The sequence below is a fragment of the Oncorhynchus keta genome, chromosome 10, assembly GCF_023373465.1.
Source record: "Oncorhynchus keta strain PuntledgeMale-10-30-2019 chromosome 10, Oket_V2, whole genome shotgun sequence".
NCBI lineage: Eukaryota > Metazoa > Chordata > Actinopteri > Salmoniformes > Salmonidae > Oncorhynchus > Oncorhynchus keta.
Window position 1 is genome coordinate 29,426,888 of NC_068430.1, and position 26,306 is coordinate 29,453,193.

Consider the following 26,306-nt stretch of genomic DNA (forward strand, 5'->3'; position numbering starts at 1 on the left):
CTAATATGAGATGATCTAGTCACTGTTAGCAGTGATGAAGATTCTGGTAAAGGCATATACCTGCAGTAATAGGATGAACTGGGGAAAGCGTTGGATGGGCTTCACCATGAGGCCATACAGGGTGATCCGATCAATACTGGACGCCTGCTTCTTCTACACAACACAGGACAAGTAGGTTTACATAAACAACATAGCATAGTACAGTCAGAAGATAATCCATACACTAAGAGAAAGACACCTTTAGTGCTTATTCAGAGGAACAAGATATACAGAGTTTAGGAGTGTGGGAGTAGGAGTGGGTTTAGGTTAGTAAGGTGTGGAGAAACAGACTTTGGTGTCTGTGCGGGTCAGTAGAGAATGAGTAAATGGAGGTGGTCAGTGTACAGTATATGGGTGTGGGTCATAACACAGGGAGTGAAGTGCTACGGCTGTGTATGAATAGAAAACTGCTGATAATAACAGCCACAATGTGCTACACTGACATCATCCGAACAGGTTCATCATTAAATTCAATTTAAATACAGTCTACTGTGTGAAACTTCAGGTTTGAGAAGGTGCACTGTACAGTATGTAAGAGTTGCTAATTGGTGCAGTATAAATATTCTCTTTTAGTGCAACATCATGTTGTTTTTATACATACATCGTGTTGTTTTTATATATATAAATATACAGTGAGGGAAAAAAGTATATATATATATATATATATACAGTGAGGGAAAAAAGTATTTGATCCCCTGCTGATTTTGTACGTTTGCCCACTGACAAAGAAATGATCCGTCTATAATTTTAATGGTAGGTTTATTTGAACAGTGAGAGACAGAATAACAACAACAAGATTCAGAAAAACGCATGTCAAAAATGTTATAAATTGATTTGCATTTTAATGAGGGAAATACATATGCAGTGGGGCAAAAAAAGTATCCCACTTAAAAAGATGAGAGGCCTGTCATTTTACACTTCAACTATGACAGACAAAATGAGAAGGAAAAAAATCGAGAAAATCACATTGTGGGATTTTTAAATACATTTATTTGCAAATTATGGTGGAAAATAAGTAATTGGTCAATAACAAAAGTTTATCTCAATACTTTGTTATATACCCTTTGTTGGCAATGACAGAGATCAAACGTTTTCTGTAAGTCTTCACAAGATTTTCACACACTGTTGCTGGTATTTTGGCCCATTCCTCCATGCAGATCTCCTCTAGAGCAGTGATGTTTTGGGGCTGTTGCTGGGGAACACGGACTTTCAACTCCCTCCAAAGATTTTGTATGGGGTTGAGATCTGGAGACTGGATAGGCCACTCCAGGACCTTGAAATGCTTCTTACGAAGCCACTCCTTTGTTGCCCGGGCGGTGTGTTTGGGATCATTGTCATGCTGAAAGACCCAGCCACGTTTCATCTTCAATGCCCTTGCTGATGGAAGGAGGTTTTCACTCAAAATCTCACGATACATGGCCCCATTCATTCTTTCCTCTACACAGATCAGTCGTCCTGGTCCCTTTGCAGAAAAACAGCCCCAAAGCATGATGTTTCCACCCCCATGCTTCACAGTAGGTATGGTGTTCTTTGGATGCAACTCAGCATTCTTTGTCCTCCAAACACAACGAGTTGAGTTTTTACCAAAAAGTTACATTTTGGTTTCATCTGACCATATGACATTTTCCCAATCTTCTTCTGGATCATCCAAATGCTCTCTAGCAAACTTCAGACGGGCTCGGACATGTACTGGCTTAAGCAGGGGGACACGTCTGGCACGGCAGGATTTGAGTCCCTGGCGGCGTAGTGTGTTACTGATGGTAGGCTTTGTTACTTTGGTCCCAGCTCTCTGCAGGTCATTCACGAGGTCCCCCCGTGTGGTTCTGGGATTTTTGCTCACCGTTCTTGTGATCATTTTGACCCCACGGGGTAAGATCTTGCGTGGAGCCCCAGATCGAGGGAGATTATCAGTGGTCTTGTATGTCTTCCATTTCCTAATAATTGCTCCCACAGTTGGTTTCTTCAAACCAAGCTGCTTACCTATTGCAGATTCAGTCTTCCCAGCCTGGTGCAGGTCTACAATTTTGTTTCTGGTGTCCTTTGACAGCTCTTTGGTCTTGGCCATAGTGGAGTTTGGAGTGTGACTGTTTGAGGTTGTGGACAGGTGTCTTTTATACTGCTAACAAGTTCAAACAGGTGTCATTAATACAGGTAACGAGTGGAGGACAGAGGAGCCTCTTAAAGAAGAAGTTACAGGTCTGTGAGAGCCAGAAATCTTGCTTGTTTGTAGGTGACCAAATACTTCGTTTCCACCATAATTTGCAAATGAATTAAGAAAAAATCCTACAATGTGATTTTCTGGATTATTTTCTAATTTTGTCTGTCATAGTTGAAGTGTACCTATGATTAAAATTACAGGCCTCTCTCATCTTTTTAAGTGGGAGAACTTGCACAATTGGTGGCTGACTAAATACTTTTTTGCCCCACTGTATATATATATATATATTGTGTTATTTATATATATATCGTTATGTTTTTATATTTATATATAAACAAAATGAAGGATTTCGAGTTGTTGAAAGAGAAACAATAAAGCAACTACACTTTTAACCAAGTATCAAGACACAAGTAGAATATAGTACAATATAAGAGCCTAATTAAATAGTAGCTGTGACTGTTGGTTAGAGAGTATTTAAAGAAAAATTTGAGTGTATTATAGATTTTAAAAAAGCACATAGACAAGTCTACTTTGTAACTCACCTTTAAGAATTCCAGGAAAGCTGGTTTGGACATGCATGCCTTTTTTATGAGGGCCATGGCATTGGTGAAGTTATTGACATAGTCGCTGTAAACATCTAGCACCATGGACTTGGAAAACTGTAGAAACCCAGAAAGGTGGGATTATGGGAAACACAAAACCTTTGGATATCAGATCAGGAATCTGGTGGATTTTTCATGAAACAAATGATTTCAGGGACAAGTCATGTTTGGTTATTTGATCTGTGAAAAAGTCTGACAATATCTTTCTTCTGACAGATCTTCGAAGTTCCTAGAAATTCAACAGCTCATCTAGTAATCCTAATACTGGAAATCCACAGGTCATTTCAATGTTGCGGAGGGTAGAAAATTGCCATTTAAATGTGGTATTTAACACCCCGATCTGTTAACACCCTTCCCAATCCTTTAGAGGGGGTGAGGTGGGGATGTTGAGACGCGGCTATGACAGCACAGTCCTTCGCTCTCCTTTGATTAAACACTAAGCGGGCTGCTGACAGCAGCAGTAGCTGGAGGAGCAGTAGCTGGAAAATTACCCAGTCTCACATAGAAATTAACCCTTTACTTCACCTGCTCTTCAAGCCAGGCAAAAACAACACACAGATACAAGTGTGAGACCTATAGCATAAATCATTAACATCTGGGTTACAAATCCACACTCAGGTGAAAAAGAGAAATCACCTCTCACTCTCCCACAACAGGCTCATTTGGCTGGTGTCGGGATATTAATGAAACATCACAATAAACAGGGCCAGTAGGAAGGCAGATGGGTCTGAATTACATCTTTGATAGGTAAATAATGAGCAAGCCTTATGGATGAGCACATTGCAGAGGGTCACAGCAGCACACTCATAGATTAGTCCAATGGACCAGTGCCAATGCAATAAGGACACATATTCTGAGATTATTTGCTGCAAAAGAGATATTCATCTAAAATGTAATTATCTCCATGTTTGAGGTTAGTGTTGTTTTCTCCATTTTAAGTGCAGCTCATTATAACTGTGTGTGTGGAAATTGTCTTCTGATGGGAAAACTGACTACTTTTAGTTGGACAAATAAAATATCTCTCTCACTCTCACACTCTCTCACTCTCACTAACCGAGGCCACAAATAGGTCCCCAATCTTCTCACTGCTGTCCCACTCAGCCACACGTGATGCCAGTGCGATCTGGAACATGGAGTGACACTGAGTGATCTCCCGTAAACGGTGAAATATGGGCCGGATCTTCCGTGGGCTCAGGATGCGTGGATCCGCCTCTAGCAAGGGCCTCTGGTACTCCTGGGGAAACAGTACACCCAAGTTAACTTGGATTAGGTGTGCTTTACGGTAGAGAGCGATATAAAATACACAGGTAGGCCCTGATCATAAAAAAGCCACACATCAATAGCAACATCTCTCAACAGATACAACAGCAGCATCCAACAGGGCTTGGACCCTTACTGGAAGGCACATTGATGCAATTGTCAGTTAGTAACACTCCTATAAGCAACTGCAATTAGTTAAGATGCTGTACAGTATCAAAACTAGTCGACTGTGTAAAACATGTGCACATTACTGCAATGTCTTTTAAAGTGAGTCATTTAAATATGCCAAATGTAATCTGTGAAATCAGAAACTGCCAGATGCAGTAAGCAGAAAATCAGCAATGAAAGTCAATGTTTGGAAACAACAATAGATGATAGACTAGTGCTGCTATTGTTGTTTTACAAGCTTCCCCTGCCCAACCATAAATCCTCCACAGCAAATTCATTATCGACAAGTGGAATATGGACAGGGGGCATAACACAAGCAATTTCTGATTTTATAGGACTGAAGTCGCAGTTCTTAATGTAATGGCTTTTTTCTTTTATGTTTCCTCTAGCAGTGAGCTGGCCTTGTTGAATGGAAAGCAAAATCACAAAAAAAGGATTAACATTCGCAATTATCAAACACAATCATCTCATGACAAAACAAAGGTAGTACAGCGTTGTATCTTAACAGAAAACATAACCCTCCCACTGATCACGCCTGTTTCCATTTCAGCTGGTGTGTCTCTTTCATCTCTGAGGGGAGATAATGAATGCTTCTCTCTCCACCACAGAAAAAGAGAAGAGAGAATCCCATTCTGTGATTCTGTGAAAACCTGACAGAGAGAATCTCTCTCTTAGCATCAGCGGGGCACCAAAGATGTGAGAGGAATCTGTTCTATCACTATTATTTATGCGGAGCAAGCCTGGTAATTTCATACTCATCTCCAGTTTCCTTTTCAGACGCATCCTTAAATGCTGAAAAGATGAAAGTATTACATCTGTCAGAGTAAGCATAGGGCGGAGAAGGGATGGTAGGGAGTAGAGCACTCACCTGAAGGATTCTCCTGAGGGACTCAAGATAACTGCGCTCACTCTGAATGATGGAACCCAGGATGTGGCGTCTGACCACCTGAGAGAGGAGGCCAGGCAGGGAAACATACACAGGTGAGAGGTCAACGAACACACAAAGAAAACGTCATGATGGGAGTGTGTGACAGGTTGTTTGATAGTACTAGGCTACTGTAGTCATGCCTGGGCGTGTGATTGTAATCGGGTAAGAGAGTTTGGGTTGGGCAGCCTTCTTTTCATGAGGCCCGGATTTACCCTGAGGTTTCCCTTGAAATGAGTAGCCCTGTACTTAACTGTAGCAGACATATTTCTCCCAATCGTACTACCGAGTCAGTGTTGCCAATCTAAAAAAAATTGTTTGCATCATTGCCTGCATATCACATGAATTTAGATGTTCACAGAATACTCTGACACACACACACAAATGCAAACATCTGTATACACACATACACACCTGCTGGCTGCTCAGCCCGTCAGGCATGGGGCTCAGCTGTGCAGGAGGCTGTTTCACCTCCGACACAGCCACATCCAGGTACCCTGCATCATCCTCCACATCCTCTGCACAGGGGAACACACACACGCACACTCAGAGGCACATTTACAGCTTTCACATCTCAACTGGAGCCCCAATCCCAGATGCACTCCAACTTTATTATCTCTAAAATATAAAGAGATTTGCACTCTGCATGAAAGACTTAGGAGGGAAAAAGATATTGCAAATGAACAGCATGAATACAAAAAGGCGTTCAGAAGGCACTCAACAAAATCCAAACTTCCCTGCAACCATATAGACAGATACTAAAACTGATTTTCGCCAGCCAACACCACTCCAATGAATGACTTTGGAACGATAATCGTGTGTCAGTATGTGAAATATATAATGCTGCCCAGATTCCCCCTGATCAACAGCTACAAATACAACCACTGGCCTCTTGACCTCTTTTTGATTGTTTGAAAAATGATTTGATTTGTGGCTCTGTTATCTGTGGTTTCTGGAGCTGCTCGACACTCCATTAACGGATGGTAATCTGGTTCCATTGTGTACCGAGGCTTCCTGGGGTACAACCTCTGTCATGTGAGATTTTCTGCCCGTTCCTCTCCCACACATCAAACCCTTCCGTTCGCCACAGAGTATGTCTTTAATCGGCGCGAGGCGCTCGACTTATCCCAGCTGTGTCATTTGAAATATCTTACATCGTTTAGATAACTTTCCACGAGTCTTTTCTCTTTTAAAGCTGGGATTGGAAAGGAAATGGGAAGCTTTCTTCTCTATCTGCCGCTAACATTACTTTTGGCTCGGCTAGCGTCACACAAGTTCTCCACAGCAGCTTAATTCAAAGCGGCAGATGAAATGTATGTGAACTCCTGTCTTCCACAGAAACTCTCATTTCACAACAAATTTACAAATATCTCCATAAAAAGGATACTTTCATCTGAGACAGTCGTTTGGCAAAAAGTAATTTTGAAGAACTTTTTCCCAGATTACCTGAGTGGTCCTTCTTGTGCAGGAAGGAGACTCTCCGCATGAAGGCTATTTTGGTCTTGTCCAATCCATCCTTGGTCCCACTTCTAGCGGCCTTCATTAGCTGATGAACCTGGTTCAAAAGGACAAAGAGACCAAAACAGTTAGTCCACGAGGAGAGAGAGGACAGAGCCAGGGAACACTGCAGAGTAATCCACAAGGAGAGATAGAGAGAGATGGGACACTGGATGCATCAAGGCATGAATACTGCCATATGCGCCTCTCAGTTGGTCTGTAACTGTCTGATCTAGTCACTAATCAGGAAGTCTATGAGGAGATCATAGATTCTGCGAACCACAAACCCCACCCTGAGCATCACGGAGGCCTGGCAGACTCGTGATGCACACAGACCCAGAATATACCCATGGTGGTGGTATTTTTAAATGATGCCACTTCAGGAAACTAGGTTATCAACTTGGAGAAACTGGCAATGTGTTTATGGATGCAAATGAGTTTTACTCATTCATGTATCCCTAAAACTTGTCCTCATACTAAACTAAAAGGAGACAAATCTCTCATGAGAACGACTGTTTGGAGGAAGAAAGTGAATCATTATAATGCACTTCATACTACAGCAGGCATATTTTGGCTTTGGTAATATTGTAATCATTGCATAGACTTCTGGGTGCTGTAATTTTGAGTTCTAAATTTATGTCATGTTGTGTTTTCTTACTGCCAATTATATACCTTGGTGTCATAGTTGTTTTTCCCACCCAGCCTCATGGCTATTTCACGTTTGGTCCTGGCACAACGCTCCCTCAGCCGACGCACGTCAGGGGAGTACTGCTACAGTACAGGAACGCCACAGGTGTTGGGCAGTGTGGTGCGAAGCAGGTCAGGGCAGGTTGTGTTAAACCACACAGCAGAACACAGGGATGAAGGAAGGGAGATGAGACAGCGGAATATTGAGGGAAAAGGGATCAAGACAAAAACAAGCAAGGCAACACCTGGATTAATCACAAGGGTGGAGAGCGGAAGCTTAGAGCACTGCGCTGGTCAAAGGGTAATGTCAGCCTGGACTAATAGCAATGATCTTGGTGAAGGAAGTGAGTGCAGGGGGGAGGTTGAGGCAGACATGAAGAGGGAGGAGGGGATGTTCATAGGCTACCTCCTGCTGTGATATTCATTTCAGTAAATCCACCATCATTTCTGCCCAAACGTAACAAGCAAGTGTTCATAACAAGCAGGTCATCGCTCCCCTCTGTATATGGATATAATTTCATAGAATGTTTTCTCAATCTACGTATCAATAGCACCAGCTCAGTCAAATATGTTTTGTCAAAACTTCTCCATAGTGTACTCGACATACACGATATATACACAGGGATGAGACTGGACCAAGTCTGACCCGGAATAGCGCACAACTTCAATGAGTATATACTGCCCCCATGTGGCGGAGAGAGAGCCTACAGTCACCTACAGTATGTTTATAACATACAGCTTCTGGACAGTGTCATGACTTTGATGCCTTTCAAGTGATAAGGAAGCTTGTTTATTCTCAGGCCACAAAGCGAGAATATTACCCCACCCAGACAGGGCTGATACATGTTCTTTGTATTTTCCCCAAAGGTTTCTCACATGAATAAAATAAGTGTGGTGGGAGAGCAGTAGCATTGGGTGAAATATTCTCTTTGAGTCATTTCTTATGCATTGAACACAAACACAATAATCCAGACACGCAGACACACAGACACACACAACAGAACGCCATCTCTCCTACCTTGCTGCGGGTTGGTAGCTTGCTCTCGGTATCAGACTGCTCGTCGTAACTTTCAAACTCACTAGAGCTCCAACCATTGCCTGCACCCTGGGGAATTTCTTCTCTGTGCACATCCTCGTAGATCATGTCCCCTGACAGACACACACACACATACACACACACACACACACACACACACATAGATATACTGACATCAACAAAGCACAAAGACTGTACAGTGATCCAAGGACTGACAGAGCATTGTCAGACAGCAGATCCTCAAGCTCAATCAAGCACAGCTCAGTATTTAAGAGGAACCAAATGGCATTTGAAACCAGGTCTGATGTGCATTGATCCAAAGACTGATGGTGCAGTATCAGACAGGGGAGACATTCAATAAAAGCAGTCAGTGGCCCGAGCCCCTGCCCCAGAACTCACCTTCGTCAGGGGAGAGTGGTCCCTCACAGGGCACGTCATCATAGATCACCTCCGGGCTCCCTGTCTGGAGTGCTTCATCGGCCTCATCATCATCCACCCCCTCACCTATTGGGGAAGACAGTAAGGATCAGTCACAACCCCAAGCCACAGAGCCAGGAGGAGGGTTTGTCAGTGATTCTTTTGCATGGCAACCAAACTTCAAGAGCAAAACCACAAGCATTATACCCCAAGGTTCTGTAACTTCTATGTTGTAATTGTCAGTGGCATTTACATCAGTTAGATGTACAGTGGCAAGAAAAAGTATGTGAAGCCTTTGGAAAAATCTGGATTTCTACATGAATTGGTCATAAAAGTTGATCTGATCTTCATCTTCAATAGACAAACACAGTCTGCTTAAACTAATAACACACAAACAATGTTTTCATGTCTTTATTGAACACACTGTGTAAACATTCACAGTGCAGGGTGGGAAAAGTATGTGAACCCTTGGATTTAATAACTGGTTGACCCAAATGTTTTCTGTAGTTGCGGATCAGACCAGCACAATGATCAGGAGGAATTTTGGACCATTCCTCTTTACAAAACTGTTTCAGTTCAGCAATATTCTTGGGATGTCTGGTGTGAACTGCTCACTTGAGGTCATGCCACAGCATTTCAATCAGGTTGAGGTCAGGACTCGGACTGGGCCATTCTGTTGTCCTGTTGCATCACCCAACTTCTGTTGAGCTTCAATTGGCGGACAGATTCTCCTGAAAAATGTCTTGATAAACTTGGGAATATGTTTTTCCATCGATAATAGCAAGCTGTCCAGGCCCTGAGGCAGCAAAGCAGCCCAAAACCATGATGCTCCCTCCACCATACTTTACAGTTGGGATGATGTATGTGTGCTGTGCATTTTTTCCTCCACACATAGTGTTGTGTTTTCCTTCCAAACAAGGAAAACTGTCTGTCTGTAGTTTCATCTGTCCACAGAATATTTTGCCAGCAGCGCTGTGGAACATCCAGGTGAACTTTTGCTAACGTCAGACGTGCAGCAATGTTTTTTTTGGACAGCAGTGGCGTCTTCCCATGAACACCATCCTTGTTTAGTGTTTTACGTATCGTAGACAGAGATTTCTGTAAGTCTTTAGCTGACACTCTAGGATTCATCTTAACCTCATTGAGCATTATGCACTGTGCTCATGCAGTCATCAGAACGGCCACTCCTAGGGAAAGTAGCAACAGTGCTGAACTTTCTCCCTTTATAGACAATTTGGACTGATGAATATCAAGGCTTTTAGAAATAGTTTTGTAACCCTTTCCAGCTTTATGCAAGACAATAATTCTTAATCTTAGGTCTTCTAAGATCTCTTTTGTTCAAGGCATGGTTCACATCAGGCAATGCTTCTTGTGAATAGCAAACTCAAATTTTGTGAGTGTTTTTATAGGGCAGGGCAGCTCTAACAAACATCTCCAATCTCGTCTCATTGTTTGGACTCCAGGTTATCGGACTCCTGACTCCAATTAGCTTTTGGAGAAGTCATTAACCTCGGGGTTCACAATCTTTTTCCAACAAACACTGTGAATGTTTAAATGAAGTATTCAATATAAGACAAGAAAAATACGATCATTTGTGTGTTATTAGTTTAAGCACACTATGTGTGTCTATTGTTGTGACTTAGATGAAGATAAGATTAAATTTGATGACCAATTTATGCAGAAATCCAGGTAATTCCAAAGGGTTCACATACCTTTTCTTGTCACTGTATATCATAGTCTTGAAAACATCAACAGGTCATTGATTATATTAGCAGGGACTTCGCAGGGAGGCCCTGTGTGTTGTTGTTATTTGTGGTAAGTGTGGGGTTGTGCTATGGAATTGTGGCAACATGATTATATCCACCTTGTTTGTAATGTATCGACCCTATCTATCTCCACGGTCTGCAGGATTTGTAATTAATTGCTTTGGGAGTGTTTCAGCCTAATTTAGCTTAGGGGCTTTATTGATTCGTTTTTAAATTGTGATTTGTCTGGAACGGTTCCCTATAAACCTCAAACATCAACAATCACTGGATTCAATTAATCTGATGAGAGATGTGTATTCTGACATGGATTAGCCGCCACAGCTCTATATAAGATTCTAAATAACCTTGGACACAATCCAAGAGAGAGACAAAACAGACAGTGTTCTTCTACTACAATAGGAATTACATACGCAATCGTGCACACACACAGACACGCACACATCCTCTCTCTGTGAAGAATGTGTACCGAATGAAAGGGGAATAACTGAATCTTGGCTATCAGCCTGACTATCTGCAGATCTGCAAAGTAACTGACTCAGCCTTCTGAACAGTGCTCATTATTTCAAACAGCCTGGGTGAAAGCCTGAGTGTATTTCTTCAAGCTGAGTTAATTTCCCCCAACAATCCCAGAAGGCAACACAACATAACTCAGGCAAGTTTCACCTTGGTTTGGTGAAAACCTTTTTAGCACAGTATGGCATTTCTTGACGGTAGTCCTGGGATTAGGACCCAGACTGGTCATAATGTAGGACCAGAAGAAAATGTAAAGCTGGTATTGAACTCAATGACAGAGCCCAGGTACCAGAATCTTTGAATCGGTTACAAAGTTACTATTACACTGTAGTAATCCAGTACTGATAGTAACACAGAACATACATACTGTAGTATGACTAAGTGGCAACAGTGTTATCAAATGTGTCAAATAGATTTGTATCAATCTACAGGAATGTAAGTCCACACACACCCATACAGTTATAGAGCGGATACAAAATCATCTTTTCCCCCTCGGAATCCTGAAATTAAGGTTCTACAGCTGCACCATTGAGAGCATCTTTGCTGGCTGCATCATCACTTAGTACGGCAACTGCAAGGCACCCGACAACAAGGTGCTACAGAGGGCGGTGAGTGCAGCCCAGTACATCACTGGGGCCGAGCTCCCTGCCACCCAAGACCTCTATACCAGGCGGTGTCAGAGGAAGGCCCAAAAAATTGTCAAAGACTCCAGCCACCCAAGCCATAGACTGTTCTCTCTGCTAACGTATGGCAAGTGGTACCAGTGCACCAAGTCTGAAACCAACAGGAACCTGAACAGCTTCTAACCCCAAACCATACGACTATTTAACAAGACTGCTAAATAGTTAATTAAATGACTACCCGGACTATCTCATTGACCCTTTTTTTCAATAACAGTGTAAACACACTGGATGCTTCCCCACACTCACACATACTTACACTGACTGATACCACAACACACACACACATAACACGAGCACACATGCAAACTGCTTGTAAAGTAAGCATTTCACTGTAAGGTCTAAACCTGTTGTATTCTGCAAATGTGACAAATACAATTTGATTTGATTCTGACGCCACACATACAGTTGAAGTCGGAAGTTTACATACACTTAGGTTGGTCATGACTTAGGTCATTAAACTAGTTTTTCAACCACTCCACAAATTTCTTGTTAACAAACTATAGTTTTGGCAAGTCAGTTAGGACATCTACTTTGTGCATGAGACAAGTCATTTTTCCAACAATTGTTTACAGACAGATTATTTAACTTATAATTCACTGTATCACAATTCCAGTGGGTCAGAAGTTGACTGTGCCTTTACACAGCTTGGAAAATTCCAGAAAATTATGTCATGGCTTTAGAAGTTTCTGATAGGCTAATTAACATAATTTCAGTCATTTGGAGGTGTACCTGTGGATGTATTTCAAGTCCTACATTCAAACTCAGTGCCTCTTTGGTTGACATCATGGGAAAATCAAAAGAAATCAGCCAAGGCCCCAGAAAAATAATTGCAGACCTCCACAAGTCTGGTTCATCCTTGGGGGTAATTTCCAAATGCCTGAAGGTACTACGTTCATCTGTACAAACAATAGTATGCAAGTATAAACACCCTGGGACCACGCAGCCATCATACCACTCAGGAAAGAGACGCGTTCTGTCTCCTAGTAATGAACGTACTTTGGTGCGAAAAGTGCAAATCAATCCCAGAACAACAGCAAAGGACTTTGTGAAGATGCTGGAGGAAACAGGTACTAAAGTATCATTATGCACAGTCAAACGAGTCATATATCAACATAACCTGAAAGGCCGTTCAGCAAGGAAGAAGCCACTGCTCCAAAACAACCATAAAAAAGCCAGACTATGGTTTGCAACTGCACATGGGGACAAAGATCATACTTTTTGGAGAAATGTCCTCTGGACTGATGAAACAAAAATAGAACTGTTTGGCCAAAATGACCATTGTTATGTTTGGAGGAAAAGGGGGAGGCTTGCATGCCGAAGAACACCATCCCAACCGTGAAGCACGGGGGTGGCAGCATCATGATGTGGGGGTGCTCTGCTGCAGGAGGGACTGGTGCTCTTCACAAAATAGATGGCATCGTGAGGGAGGGAAATTATGTGGATTTATTGAAGCAACATCTCAAGACATCAGTCAGAAAGTTAAAGCTTCGTCACAAATGGGTCTTCCAAATGGACAATGACCCCAAGCATACTTCCAAAGTTGAGGCAAAATGTCTTAAAAATTCAAGCAGCTTTTCGCAGCTTTCTGTTAAAAATTGCGCAACATTTCAGCGCCCTTTTATTCATGCCAGGAATATAGTATATGCATATGATTAGTATGTGTGGATAGAAAACACTCAGACGTTTCTAAAACTGGTTAAATCACGGCTGTGACTATAACAGAACGTGCGTTTCATCGAAAAGTGCAGGAAAATCTGATCACTGAAAATGGAAAACAATATCCATGCGCGACTTCCAGGAATTGTTATAGGTGAACCGGATTAAATAGGGCTGAGGTTGCAGTACCTACAGCTTCCACACGTTGTCTAGAGTCTTGTCATTTGCCTGGGCTTTGTTTCTTTGTCAAACCGAATCAAGGGAACCGATTCCCTCCGGTCTCCGACCGGATGTTTTGGTTGAGATTTCTCAGGACAGTATTTCAATAAGGACACCTATAGAATTGACATCGCCTCGTGATCAATTGTATCACTTATTAACGTGTACTAATACCTACATTTGCATTACAAAAGTATTTCGAAGTGTTTTGTGAAAGTTCATCATCGACTTTTTTAATTTTAAAAAATGACGTTACGTTATAAAACACAATTTTTTCCCGTTGTTCACACATTTACATTACATCATAGATCGATATCTAGGCTATATATGGACCCTAAAAGTTGTTTATGGGACATCTAGGAGTGCCAAGAAAGAAGCTCGTCAAAGGTAATGAATGTTTTATATTTTATTTCTGCGTTCTGAGTAGCCCCCGGCTATCGCAAAATCTGTCGTTAGGTGACGGTGCAGTATTTGGGGGATACATGCTATCAGATAATAGCTTCTCATGCTTTCGCCGAAAAGCATTTTACAAATCTGACTCGGTAACTAGATTCACAACGAGTGTAGCTTTAATTCAGTATATTGTATGTGCATTTTAATGAAAGTTTGAGTTTTATCAAAAACTATACGTGGCGTACTTGAAATTTCCGCTGATATATGTTCCCACCACGGGACCACTGCCCTAACAAGTTAAGTACAACGAAGTCAAGGTACTGGAGTGGCCATCACAAAGCCCTGATCTCAATCTTATAAAACATTTGTGGGCAGAACTGAAAAAGCGTGTGCGAGCAAGGAGGCCTACAAACCTGACTCAGTTACACCAGCTCTGTCAGGAGGAATGAAAATTCACCCAACTTATTGTGGGAAGCTTGTGGAAGGCTACCTGAAAAGTTTTACCCAAGTTAAACAATTTAAAGGCAATGCTACCAAATACTAATTGAGTGGATGTAAACTTCTGACCCACTGGGAATGTGATGTTAGAAATAAAAGCTGAAATAAATCATTCTCTCTACTATTATTCGGACATTTCACATTCTTAAAATAAAGTGGTGATCCTAACTGACCTAAGACGGGGAATTTTTACAAAATGTTATTAAATGTCAGGAATTGTGAAAAACTGAGTTTAAATGTATTTGGCTAAGGTGTATGTAAACTTCAGACTTCAACTGTACACTCACACACACACTTTCACACTCACCAAATAAGCTGCTGCTACTGTCTATTATCTATCCTGTTGCAAAGTTACTTCGACCCTACATATACACTACCGTTCAAAAGTTTGAGGTCACATAGAAATGTCCTTGTTTTTTTTCAAAGCTCATTTTTTGTCCATTAAAATAACATCAAATTGATCGGAAATACAGTGTAGACATTGTTAATGTTGTAAATGACTATTGTAGATGGAAACAGCAGATTTTTTATGAAATATCTACATAGGCGTACAGAGACCCATTATCAGCAACCATCACTCCTATGTTCCAATGGCACGTTGTGTCAGCTAATCCAAGTTTATCATTTCAAAAAGACTAATTGATCATTAGAAAACAATTTTGCAATTATGTTAACTCAGCTGAACACTGTTGTTCTGATTAAAGAAAAAGGCCTTCTTTAGACTAGTTTGAGTATCTGGCTCATCAGCATTTGTGGGTTTGATTACAGGCTCAAAATGGCCAGATCAAAGACCTTTCTTCTGAAATTGGTCGGTCTGTCCTTGTTCTGAGAAATTAAGGCTATTCAATGCGAGAAATTGCCAAGAAACTGAAGATCTTGTACATCACTGTGTATTACTCCCTTCACAGAAAAGCGCAAACTGGCCCTAACCAGAATAGGAAAAGGAGTGGGAGGCCCACGTGCAAAAACTGAGCAAGAGGACAAAGACAGTGTCAAGTTTGAGAAACAGACGCCTCACAAGTCCTCAACTGGCATCTTCATTAAATAGTACGCGCAAAACACCAGTCTCAACGTCAACAGTGAAGAGGCGACTCCAGGATACTGGCCTTCTAGGCAGAGTTGCAAAGAAAAAGCCATATCTCAGACTGTCCAATAAAAATAAAATATTAAGATAGGAAAAAGGACACAGACACTGGACAGAGGAACTGATCACAAAACGGAGGTACAGATTGTTAAATCAGATTTCTACAGTATCCATGCATGATGCTGAAAATGTTTACACCACACTTAAAATAGATTACAATTATAAACTCAGGCATACATTTTTCAATATCAACAAGAACAGGGAGTATGTGAAAGACAACTGAAGAGAAAGGTGAAATAAAGTTGAGCAGAGCCTGGCTTAGTCCTTAGTGGACCACCTTCAAATAGCCTAATGTCAGCAAGAGCAATTTCCCTTGGTGGAAATAGACCAATAGTCTACCATTGATCCTCATCCTGAATTAATTGAATTCCTGTCATGTCCATGTGGAAATCAAATCATGGAGAGTGTGTGCTGGCCGTTGCCCTTTGGAAGTTCCACGCAACGATTACAGACCAATACAGTTTCTTTTATTACTGTAAAACAATGGAAGTTATGAAGGCCTATACTGTAATTGGTGTAAGCTTGCTCTCTTCTGTCTATATCATGTTTCATGTATCTATATCTATGTAGTTCTGTACCTTCAGAGTGTTCTCTCAAGCTGGAGCTCTTCTTCTCAGTCTCCACGATATGGTCCTCCGAGTCGGTCTGGTTCTCCACTGGTAACATGTCTCCAGGACCAGACCTTTCCTGGGACTCCTCCCGGGGCTGCTCTCCCACTGAAGGTGCTGCAGCGATGGGCTCAACCAGCTCGACCGGGCCAGAGACCCTGGAACATACCAGGCAGAGTATTGAAAGCAGTTATGACCACTCTAGGCTGAGTGCTGTGTGGCTCATTACAAGTGAATTGCAGTGTGGAGGAGGAGGAGGTCGAGGAGGAAAGGTGAAGTAGGCGGGGCAAAGAGTCTGAAGCACTGCTGTCCCAGCATGCTAAGGCCTTGATCACACAGACAGTGTCATTGCACAAAATGGTAAGCAGCATAATCTGGAAATGTGTGCAAGAAAAGTTACCATTTTTTTCAAGCCGTCTATGTATTTGATGCATATGTTCGATAAATCCAACGTTTGCACCACACAACACACTGCAACTGCTTCTGCAACGCAATGCTGCAAGTTAAATACAGAGTTCCATTGGAAATTAATTAACTTCTGGTGTACCAAAACGCAATGACGCTGTTGATGTGAACGAGGTGTAACACTTCCTTAAACCTGCCACAGCTATATGTTCCTAGTGCAGCTCATTTCTGCTAGGTTGGTCAGTCCTATTCACTGTGGTGTGATGATTCTGCTGACTGCTGGTGTGAGAGATGGAGAGAGTCATCTGATCCAGGTAAACTCATGTGAGACCATGAATATGATAATGTGACCTTACCTCCTGCTTGATATATTAACTGTGAGCTATGAAAGATCCCCCTAAACGATAGCCATTGATCACCTGCCATTCCTAAAGCCTAACCATAATACTGACTGGCCCTGGAATATTGCCTTTGAGACATCTCCTAATACTGATCTTGTAGGTATTCTGTAAAGAGCTACCACTTTCCTATGTTTTCAAGCTACCAGTGAGAGTTACAGCAATCCTCCCACATGCTTGATTATACAGCTAGATCTGGGATGGAGGAGAAACCAATCTCATTAAATGCATCCCTCCCACCATCCCTCTCGGCTTTGCCAACAGCCAGTATGTCAATCAGTCAGCAAGATACTGTACCTCTCCCCTATTCCAGGCATGCCTGACAGTCCTCAATGTTTACAGAATTACACAGTTTAGTTGTGTAGGAAATATTTTTAAGCCAAATATAGCTTGCAAGCAACCTGTTGGCCAGACTTTCTGTATATATTATTGCATTACCTTCTTTGGCAAGACAACAAAAAGGCGTCAGCTAAAGCTTGTTTGAGCAATGTTGAAACTTCAAACCCAGTTACTAGTAATGTCCGCTAATAAACGTTTCAACTGTTCACATTGCACTGCCTCCCCAAAGACACCAGACTCAGTCAGGAAGCAGCTCATGGGGCTGGCAAAGACAACCCAACATATTACAGCTAAGAGTTTTTACAGAGTAATGTCTACTCAAGCAGTTTTCTATGAATAAGAACTTTCTAAAATAAATGGTAAGAAAAACTATGCTGGGGTAGAATGTGCCTCAGACATATTAATAACACAGCATATGAAATGCCTCATCATGAAACACAAGAAACCTGTTCTGTTCTGTAAAATTCATACAGAACGCATGTCTCATTACTGTGGTTTCAAATGGGTATTTAACCAGACGTTTTTTGAGAACACAAACTATTTCAATGTTTAAAAGACTGGAAAAGTATATATTGTATGGTTCATCTTTGTAGGCCTACGCCCTTCACTTGTCTATACAAGCCCCTGTGAGTCATAGGCCTATAGCAGAAGAAATGGCAAACGTGTTTCAATGCAAATAGAACAGACGGAGGCACAGTGTGAGCAGCCTGAATGCAAGGCCTTAGATGTGTTTCAACGCCCTCTAACTACAGAACACAGTCAACCAGGGAGCCATGTTTACTTGGCTTTCCTCCCGTCTCTATGGAAATAGTGCTGACCATGCTGATGATGGGCTAGCTAGACCTTCATTGTAACTACAGTTACTATAACGAGTCTAATCAAACAACACACCACCTGCTATAGCAACTGCATCTTGCGTCTGCGCCCTGACAGTGTACACAGGTCTGTATACGGTATCTGTGTCCTTTGTAACATTGTTTACTTGAACAGCTTGCAAACCCAGCTTGCAGATCTACCACTAAGCAGAATACTGTGCAGAGCAGACAGCAAGGAAAGGTGGAATGAAGATAAAGGAAAAAGGAAAAGGAGTGTTGTAAAGTGGGGTTGCTTCGGTGGAGTGTTAAATGTGAGCCCCTCTACTCTAAGACTACAGCTCAACTGAACATAAAGCAGAGCCATATAAATGTCAAGTGTCAAGTTGTCATGGTGACCGTTGTCCAGGACTTTTCATCTTAAGGGTCTCACTTAATGAAAGCTATCTGTCAAAGAATCAACAGATGCACCTAGACACGCGCACACACACACACACAATACCACTGCTTTCCTGACTTGAATAGACCTGTAGACATGTTATGCATGTTCTACAACAATGTTTCTACTACAAAGTATTCTTTGCGATGCAAAAATATCTGAATCTGAGCTGAAACAGACACACAGAGCAAACGTGCTGACACACACCTTACACCTTGTTGGAGGAAAAAGCTATTGATAGCTCCACTAGGAAAGGGAGAATATTGACCCGCAGTGAAACAGTCTACTCAGCAGAAATCTTCCAGAGGAGAAATCGCAGAAACCACAGTCCCTTCTCTCACAATCCAACCCTGTTCAAACATACACACACAGACACACTGAGAGATACACACTATCACAGTCACTCACATACACCCCGCTTTTCAGCACAGGAAAGCCCACAGGAACGACAGGCCCTGGCTCTCCTATCAGCACGGGTTTCCCAGCACACTTCCTAGCACACCATCATGCTGGGACCTAACCAGGACCAGTGGCCCCCACCAAGACAGGGGACCCCAAATTAAAAGGTTGATAACATGTTTCTAATGTACATTCTAGTGAACCCCCTAACTCATATACATCTTTTTACACTGCAAACTGCTATAACCTGTAGACTACAGAGTACCTGTTTAGGCTACTGATTCAATATGTTAGACATGGAAGAGTTTTTTTCCCAACATAGCCTCTGTCACAGATTTGCCATCTCCTTTGATTTCCTTTTCCAAACATATCATACCTTTCTACTTTGACACGCCCCTTCTCTATGAAAAAAGAGATGTTTTTGATTTTGGGTCATGCTAATACAGTATATTGATAACTTAATGAAGACAGATGTTTCCTCCTATGAGGCCAAACCACACAACCCCTGAAAATGGAATGCAGATAGAAAGCAGAGAGTCTCTTACCGCCTGGGTGGGTTGCTAACTGGAACACCTGTGGGGAGAAATGAAGCGGGAGACATTAGACATCTTTTTTTTTATGTAACATCATGCTTTTGTTTGTTACTATAACTTGTACAACGTGTACCATATGGGAAGGACAGCTAAAAAGTTTGGAATACATCCAGATAGGTCTCAATGTGAGGAAAACTATACAAAAGTATATCTTATTTCCTCTTTACTTCATCTTAATTGACCTTGTTTTATGAAGAGCGGTAGGTCCTGTGTCTCCAAGAAGACAATCGCTGATGAAAACAGACCACAGGAATTGTATTATTAGCGCTATATAGGTCCTGTGTGCAAATCAGCTTTTATGGAAGATATTCCTATTCAAACCATGATTTAATTTATCCAGAGACAATGTGAGCCCTCTCATCTCACCTGGGAGGGCAAAGTCCCAGCCGGACGCCCGTGTCCTCCACCATCCGCTGGGTAACAGGCTTCCACCGTACAGCATCATCAACCCCAGAATTCCCCAGTGGAGAAATGCACCACAACCCACTTAACGGATTACTACGCGTAGGCTTCGTGAGAAGTATTTTAATTAAGCACTAATCGCTTCATTTTGTCCGACAGAAGTTCACATAGATTTAAATCTCTTTATTTAGCAAGGAGTGTAATTAACAGAGCTTGTTTGGCAACATGACTCAGGTAGTCAACAGCATACTGATATCAACCAGAGTTTCACTGCTCTTTATTCAATTAGAACCCGGCTCTCTTTACGACCGTCTGTCTGAAGATATTATGAAAACACTTTACCTGAAGAGGCCGTGGAGTCTTGTCCCTGTGAGGGATTGTCCTCCTGACCAGCAGGGGGCATTGCATTGAGGTGCTGTTGTGAGTGTGCAAGGGGTGTTGTTACTGCATTGTCCTGTGGTTGGCTTGTGGCCTCCATAGATGACTCGTTTGCCGTTTGCATGGCTTCCACTGGGTCTTTCTCATCAGCACTGTCATCAAACTCAAACTTCTCTCCTTGCTCTTCATCTTCCTCCTCCTCTTCCTCCCTCTGTTGTTGCTGATAATTCACAGTGGACATAAGCTCTGGAACAGAGAACAGAGACAAAGGGATAGTACAAATGTTGAAGAAAAAACTGAAATAATGTTCCTTGTCTGACAAAAACTGACATGCACTTGACTTCCCAAAATTTGCTACAATTTAGAAACTGATTGGAGTTTTTGTTTACAAAGCAAACACATATAAATAGTTAAATGTATAAATACACAAACCACAAAAAGGTATAACAGTTGTAAGTACTAATAAAGTGTACTAAGGTATCTATGTAACCACCATGATCATGCAAAGGTTTTAAGCCACTTCAAGTGGAACGTCCATTTCATATACATGACAAACTATTTTGGTAAAGCTTATTTACTTTGTGCTCTTTTTTCAATGACTAATCGTTGTTTAAACTTTACACAGTACTAAGACTCTAATCTGTAGTTTGTGTATGGGTGCTGGCTGCTGAGAACTCAGGGTGAAAACTTAAAAGGTGGAATTATGTTGGAATGGGCTCCAGTTCCCCCTATTACAAAATATTTGATTATCTGTACTTATATGTATATTTTTGACAACTTTTACTTCACTACATTCCTAAAGAAAATGTACTTTTTTTCATTTCCCCTGACAACCAAAAGTACCCGTTACATTTTGAATGCTTAGCAGGACAGGAAAACGGACTCACTACACACACATGCTTCATTTGTAAATGATGTCTGAGTGTTGGAGTGTGCCCCTGGCGATCCGTAAAAAGAAGGAAAGAATTGTGCCATCTGGTTTGCTTAATATAAGGAATTTTAAATTATTTATATACTTACTTTTGATACTTAAGTACCGTATATTTAAAACCAAATACTTTGTCAAGTAGTATTTTACTGGGTGACTTTCACTTTTACTTAAGTCATTATCTTCAGGTTAAACTTAATTTCAGTTGAATACCTTCAGTGGTACAACTGACTAGGTATCCCCCTTTCCCCTTACTCAAGTATGGCAATTGGGTACTATTTCCACCACTGGTTTTAGTTTCATTCCAATCTAAATTCCAGAAAAAACAATGGTGTGAAACATCAGCCTGGTCTCATAGACTAGACGTAACAGCAAACGTTAATCTGGGACACTGAAATTAGTATAATATGTTACATTTGGTATGGTTCCATAGGACAGAAGGTAACTTAAGGCAAACATGAAAGTAGGGTGGTTGGGTAGGTGTATAACACAAATGTCTAACAACCCGAAGGTTGTGTGTTCGAATTTCATCACAGACAACTTTAGCATTTGAGCTAATTTGCAACTACTTATTACTTTTAGCTACTTTGCAACCACTTAGCATGATAGCTAATCCTTACACTAACCTTAACCCTTTAACCTAACTCCAAACCCTAACCTTAACACTAACCTTAACCCTAACCCCTAGCCTAGCTAACTTTAGCCACCTAGCTAACATTAGCCACAACAAATTGCAATTTGTAACATATCATAAGAAATGGATGATGGACATCCACAAATGAATACATACCATACCAAACGTAATATATCATACTAATTTGAGTGTCCCAGATGTACATTTACTATGTTACGTCAGTTTGGAAACATTAGCCTCATACTGTTTACATAGACATGTATTGTGATACAAAATAATATTTAGACAACTGCAAGATATTTTGTGAAGAAACAGTCTATTCCTGGATTCACAGGTCACTAAATCATTTCACTGGATCATCTGATGTAAATAAAAAAAACAATAGTTAAGTCTGGTCAGAGTTGAGTTGTTGTGACCACTACGCTGTATTACCTACATTACTGAATGTGGGTCACTAGCAACAGGTTGTTTTGACTAGTTTGCTTTCTCAGTACTGTGAAAAATTCCAATCCTTTAAGCACGGCAGAATTATGGCTGCCTCCAGAACCACAAAGGAAGAGACATGCAACAGAGGGGATTACAGTTCCAGTATAAAAGCAGGACAAAATAGCTGAGAAAGGCTGTTAGCATAATTAAACAGTCTGACAGGGCTTACCTGAAGATTAAAGGAGATATCTATACCCTGACGGTGATGAGCCCATACGGGTTGTTTTTGTCATTTTAATAAGGTATTCCTCTCACTAAATACAATGTGTCTGGCCTAAATACCTCAACCTCATAGCTGGGGGGGTTTCCCTACATGTAGAGGGCGGCTCTGTATCCTTAGCAGAGCACCACTCCTGAGTCCTGGAGTTCTAGTGAAGTCTCATAGTGCAGCATCTGCTTTACATTTCGATTAGTGCTGAACTGTTTCCTCTGCAGGAACATTCCTGGCCCTGATTGGCCTGTTTGCACGCCCCCTTGGGGAATGACAGCATAGGGTAAAGTGGGGTGGACCAAAACATGGGCGGCAAAAGAGTTTGGAGCTGGCCCATTTAGAGATCATTGCACAATTCATTTTCATCCCAAAACCTCCACTGAATACAAAGTCTGACTCAACCCTCTCCTGACAGTTCTATCAGGAAATTAGGTCAGTTATAGGGAGTGGGGTACTATAATGTTGTTGGCATGGTGATGGCTTGAAACTACTAAACAGGGATACTTTTCTAATCTTAATTTGAGACGTATTAAACATGAGTGGCAAAGTAGGCCAGGTTTGAAAATTGCAGTCACTTTTCTTCAGGGTAATACTAAGACCATATCCTCACTCGGTCGGTGCAATTCTGGTCATGTGTGGACCCAGCCCACCACGGCCTCTATCCTCTTCGCTGTACCACAAACCCAGTTTCTCCAGACGGCCCACTTACTGCTCTAATAAACAATGAGCCTTTTGTAGGGGAAAAGCTCTGCTCACTCTCAGAAAGCATTGTTTCTGCATTGGTCACAGAACTGCTGGACTGTCTGGGAGTGAGATCACAGGTCAGAGGGTGATGACCATGCTGTGCAGTATGTGATATGTCAGAGCCATGCTCTGCTCAGTATAATGGAGGATCTGTGGGATAAAATCAATGAGAACTGCTCCTCCCTCCAAGTTAAATACTTTAGTAGTCTACCGCCATGTATAATGGAAAAATCACCAGGGTTTTTTCCAGAGAAGGAAAAGCATGATTGGCAAAATAATCTTTCATAATAAGTTTTGTTGGTGTAATTGATATGATCTTTCGAGCAGAGCATCCCCTAAGTTCTTTGACATTGAGCAATATGTATTAAATACTAACACAATACAATTGCAAAATGAAAATGAATGAGATGTCACGTTTTGCATAAAATATGCACTTGACATTGCCAGCAGAAAATAGTTTGCTGCCTGACAAATCAAATCAAAGTTTATTTTTCACGTACGCTGAATACAACAGGTGACCTTATAGTGAAATGCTTACTTACAGGCTCTAACCAATAGTGCAAAAAGGTATTAGGTGAACAATATGTAAGTGAAGAAATAAAAACAACAGTAAAAAGACAGTGAAAAATAACAGTAGTGAGGCTATAAACAGTAGTGAGGCTATAAAAGTAGAGAGGCTACATACAGACACCGGTTCGTCGGGCTGATTGAGGTACTATGTACATGTAGATATGGTTAAAGTGACTATACATATCTGGTGAACAGAAAGTAGCAGTAGCGTAAAAAACAGGGGTTGGCCGGGGATGGGTGACGGGACACAATGCAGATAGCCCAGTTAGCCAATGTGTGGGAGCACTGGTTGGTCAGGCCAATTGAGGTAGTATGTACATGAATGTATAGCCTCTTCAAACTCAGGAAACCCCCTCCTTTTGTTGAAATACTTTTGTACAACATAAATTTAAAAACCAAACTTGAAGTGAAAAATATTTTAGACTGCCTGTTAAAAGAGACTAGGATAAGAGGAAACCAAGCTTGAACTTGTTCTGTCCTAAAGGCATTCTTGAGGAAATTGGATACAGTACCTTGCAGAATTAAAATGAAACAAACACAACCACACACCCTAACGCAAATAAAGAGTTCAGCACAGCCATGGTGTGAAAATGTTTGGAGAAGATGCAGAGGCGACAAGGAGGTCTTTGGTTGGACCTTGACTTCCAGAACACTCCCTGTTCACTGTTCACTGCTGGATGCAAAAGCAGATGGTGCAATTACAGACAGGAGGAAGGCACACATTTCCTAATGATTCAATGTTTGGGAGTATAGAATGTGCAACTGCAACCTGGATTCATAGAGATGTTTGAATTAAAACATGAGATGGGAGAGATCTGCTGAACTGAATGTGCAGTATCCCCCACAAAGACATGAGTCCAGTGCTGGCTGCCCGCATAAGGCCCAGGCCGGGGCAGTCATTGGTTAGGCAAGGAGAGGGAGTCAGGGTGCATCAATGGACAATAGAACAGAGCCACAGCTGGTGGAGTATAGACTGAATAAACAGCAACGGAATTCTTACAGAAGGCAACTAAAACAGCCTTCTTTTATCTAGGCTCTTCCTTGGTTTTATAGAGGGTGGTTTGACTGGTTTCCAAACTTCCACTCTCTACTAGACAGGAGATGCAATGGAACATATCAGTCCAAAGAAGTTCTTCCTCCTTTTTCTGAATATCAAGATCCCAAAGGAAATAGTCTTGTCGTCAAGAGATAGGGATGTGAGACAACCCATTTAGACGCAAGAAACAGTTAATCTGGTCAGAAGCAGTTGTCTGTCATCCTTTAGCTGTCAAAAACAGAGCTCCGTGAGTGGGAGTGTTTGCAACACATACTAATGGATTGTATGCCTCCTCGATTCCCCAACTAACTCCTGCCAAACATTGAGCATAGGGACCTGTTAGATTATCTGACTGTCAGATTTAACTCAGAGTAGAATTTATCATAAACCAGAACTCAGTTTGTTTTTCTCCTGATGTAAGCTCCATTGTAAGCTACAGTACAGAAAGCTGTGTTATAGTGTACTGATTACTGAACATTGAGAACAAATATGTGTCAGCATCATAGACTGTATGGACAGCATAGTGAAACATTCATGATGCGCTGCTTTCATACGCACTGCCGTGGTCGGCACTGTTCAGACATGCAGGTATACATTATTCATACAAGAGCCACATTGGCCTTCAGTTGCCCTCCACTACAGAAGCGGTTGTGCCCACTGTGCACGAAGGTAGTCTGTGATGGTAGTCACACTACTCAAGGTCACAGTGAGTGTTACTGTTCTCCACTGTTTCTCCATCTGGGCTCTGATCACTGACTGTACTGACTATACAGTGGCAAGAAAAAGTATGTGAACCCTTTGGAGAAATCTGGATTTCTGCATAAATTGGTCATAAAATTTGATCTGATCTTCAACTAGGTCACAACAACTGACAAACACAGTCTGCTTAAACCAATAACACGCAAACAATTATACGTTTTCATGTCTTTATTGAACACACCGTGTAAACATTCACAGTGCAGGGTGGGAAAAGTATGTGAACCCTTGGATTTAATAACTGGTTGACCCTCTGGCAGCAACAAACAAATGTTTTCTGTAGTTGCAGAACAGACCTGTAACGGTCTGAGTGTAGTGGGTGAGGAGTCAGGCGCAGGAAGCAGAGAGTTCAGGGGAGTGCTATTTTAATGCACAGAGAAACGGTGAACATAAGCCAACCCTCACGAAAACACAGGGCGTAATGAACAAACAAATGCCCCAAACAGGGGGACTTAAACTGTCCAGAAAAAAAACACAAAACGGGAAAACACAAAACCCATAGACGTG

General features: G+C 41.6%; 1 protein-coding gene across 4 annotated transcripts in view; it reads right to left on the reverse strand.

Annotated features, from left to right (window-relative positions):
- The window catches only part of arhgef10la (Rho guanine nucleotide exchange factor (GEF) 10-like a), a 114,247-nt gene that overhangs the window by 84,201 nt on the left and 3,740 nt on the right, over positions 1-26,306 (reverse strand). The window contains exons 1-13 of one of the 4 annotated variants that reach the window (XM_052526819.1): positions 22,652-22,811; positions 20,399-20,680; positions 19,607-19,634; positions 16,240-16,427; positions 8,772-8,876; positions 8,355-8,485; positions 7,322-7,420; positions 6,599-6,707; positions 5,567-5,670; positions 5,096-5,173; positions 3,854-4,033; positions 2,740-2,856; positions 61-153 (exon numbers count right to left, since the gene is read on the reverse strand). In XM_052526819.1, coding sequence (XP_052382779.1) covers positions 61-153; positions 2,740-2,856; positions 3,854-4,033; positions 5,096-5,173; positions 5,567-5,670; positions 6,599-6,707; positions 7,322-7,420; positions 8,355-8,485; positions 8,772-8,876; positions 16,240-16,427; positions 19,607-19,634; positions 20,399-20,675 — 1,509 coding nt within the window. In that variant the 5' untranslated portion in view covers positions 20,676-20,680; positions 22,652-22,811. Of the gene's footprint in view, positions 1-60; positions 154-2,739; positions 2,857-3,853; positions 4,034-5,095; positions 5,174-5,566; positions 5,671-6,598; positions 6,708-7,321; positions 7,421-8,354; positions 8,486-8,771; positions 8,877-16,239; positions 16,428-19,606; positions 19,635-20,020; positions 20,358-20,398; positions 20,681-22,651; positions 22,812-26,306 lie in introns of those variants that run through there. The other 3 variants (XM_052526818.1, XM_052526821.1, XM_052526820.1) reach the window with 3 other exon arrangements.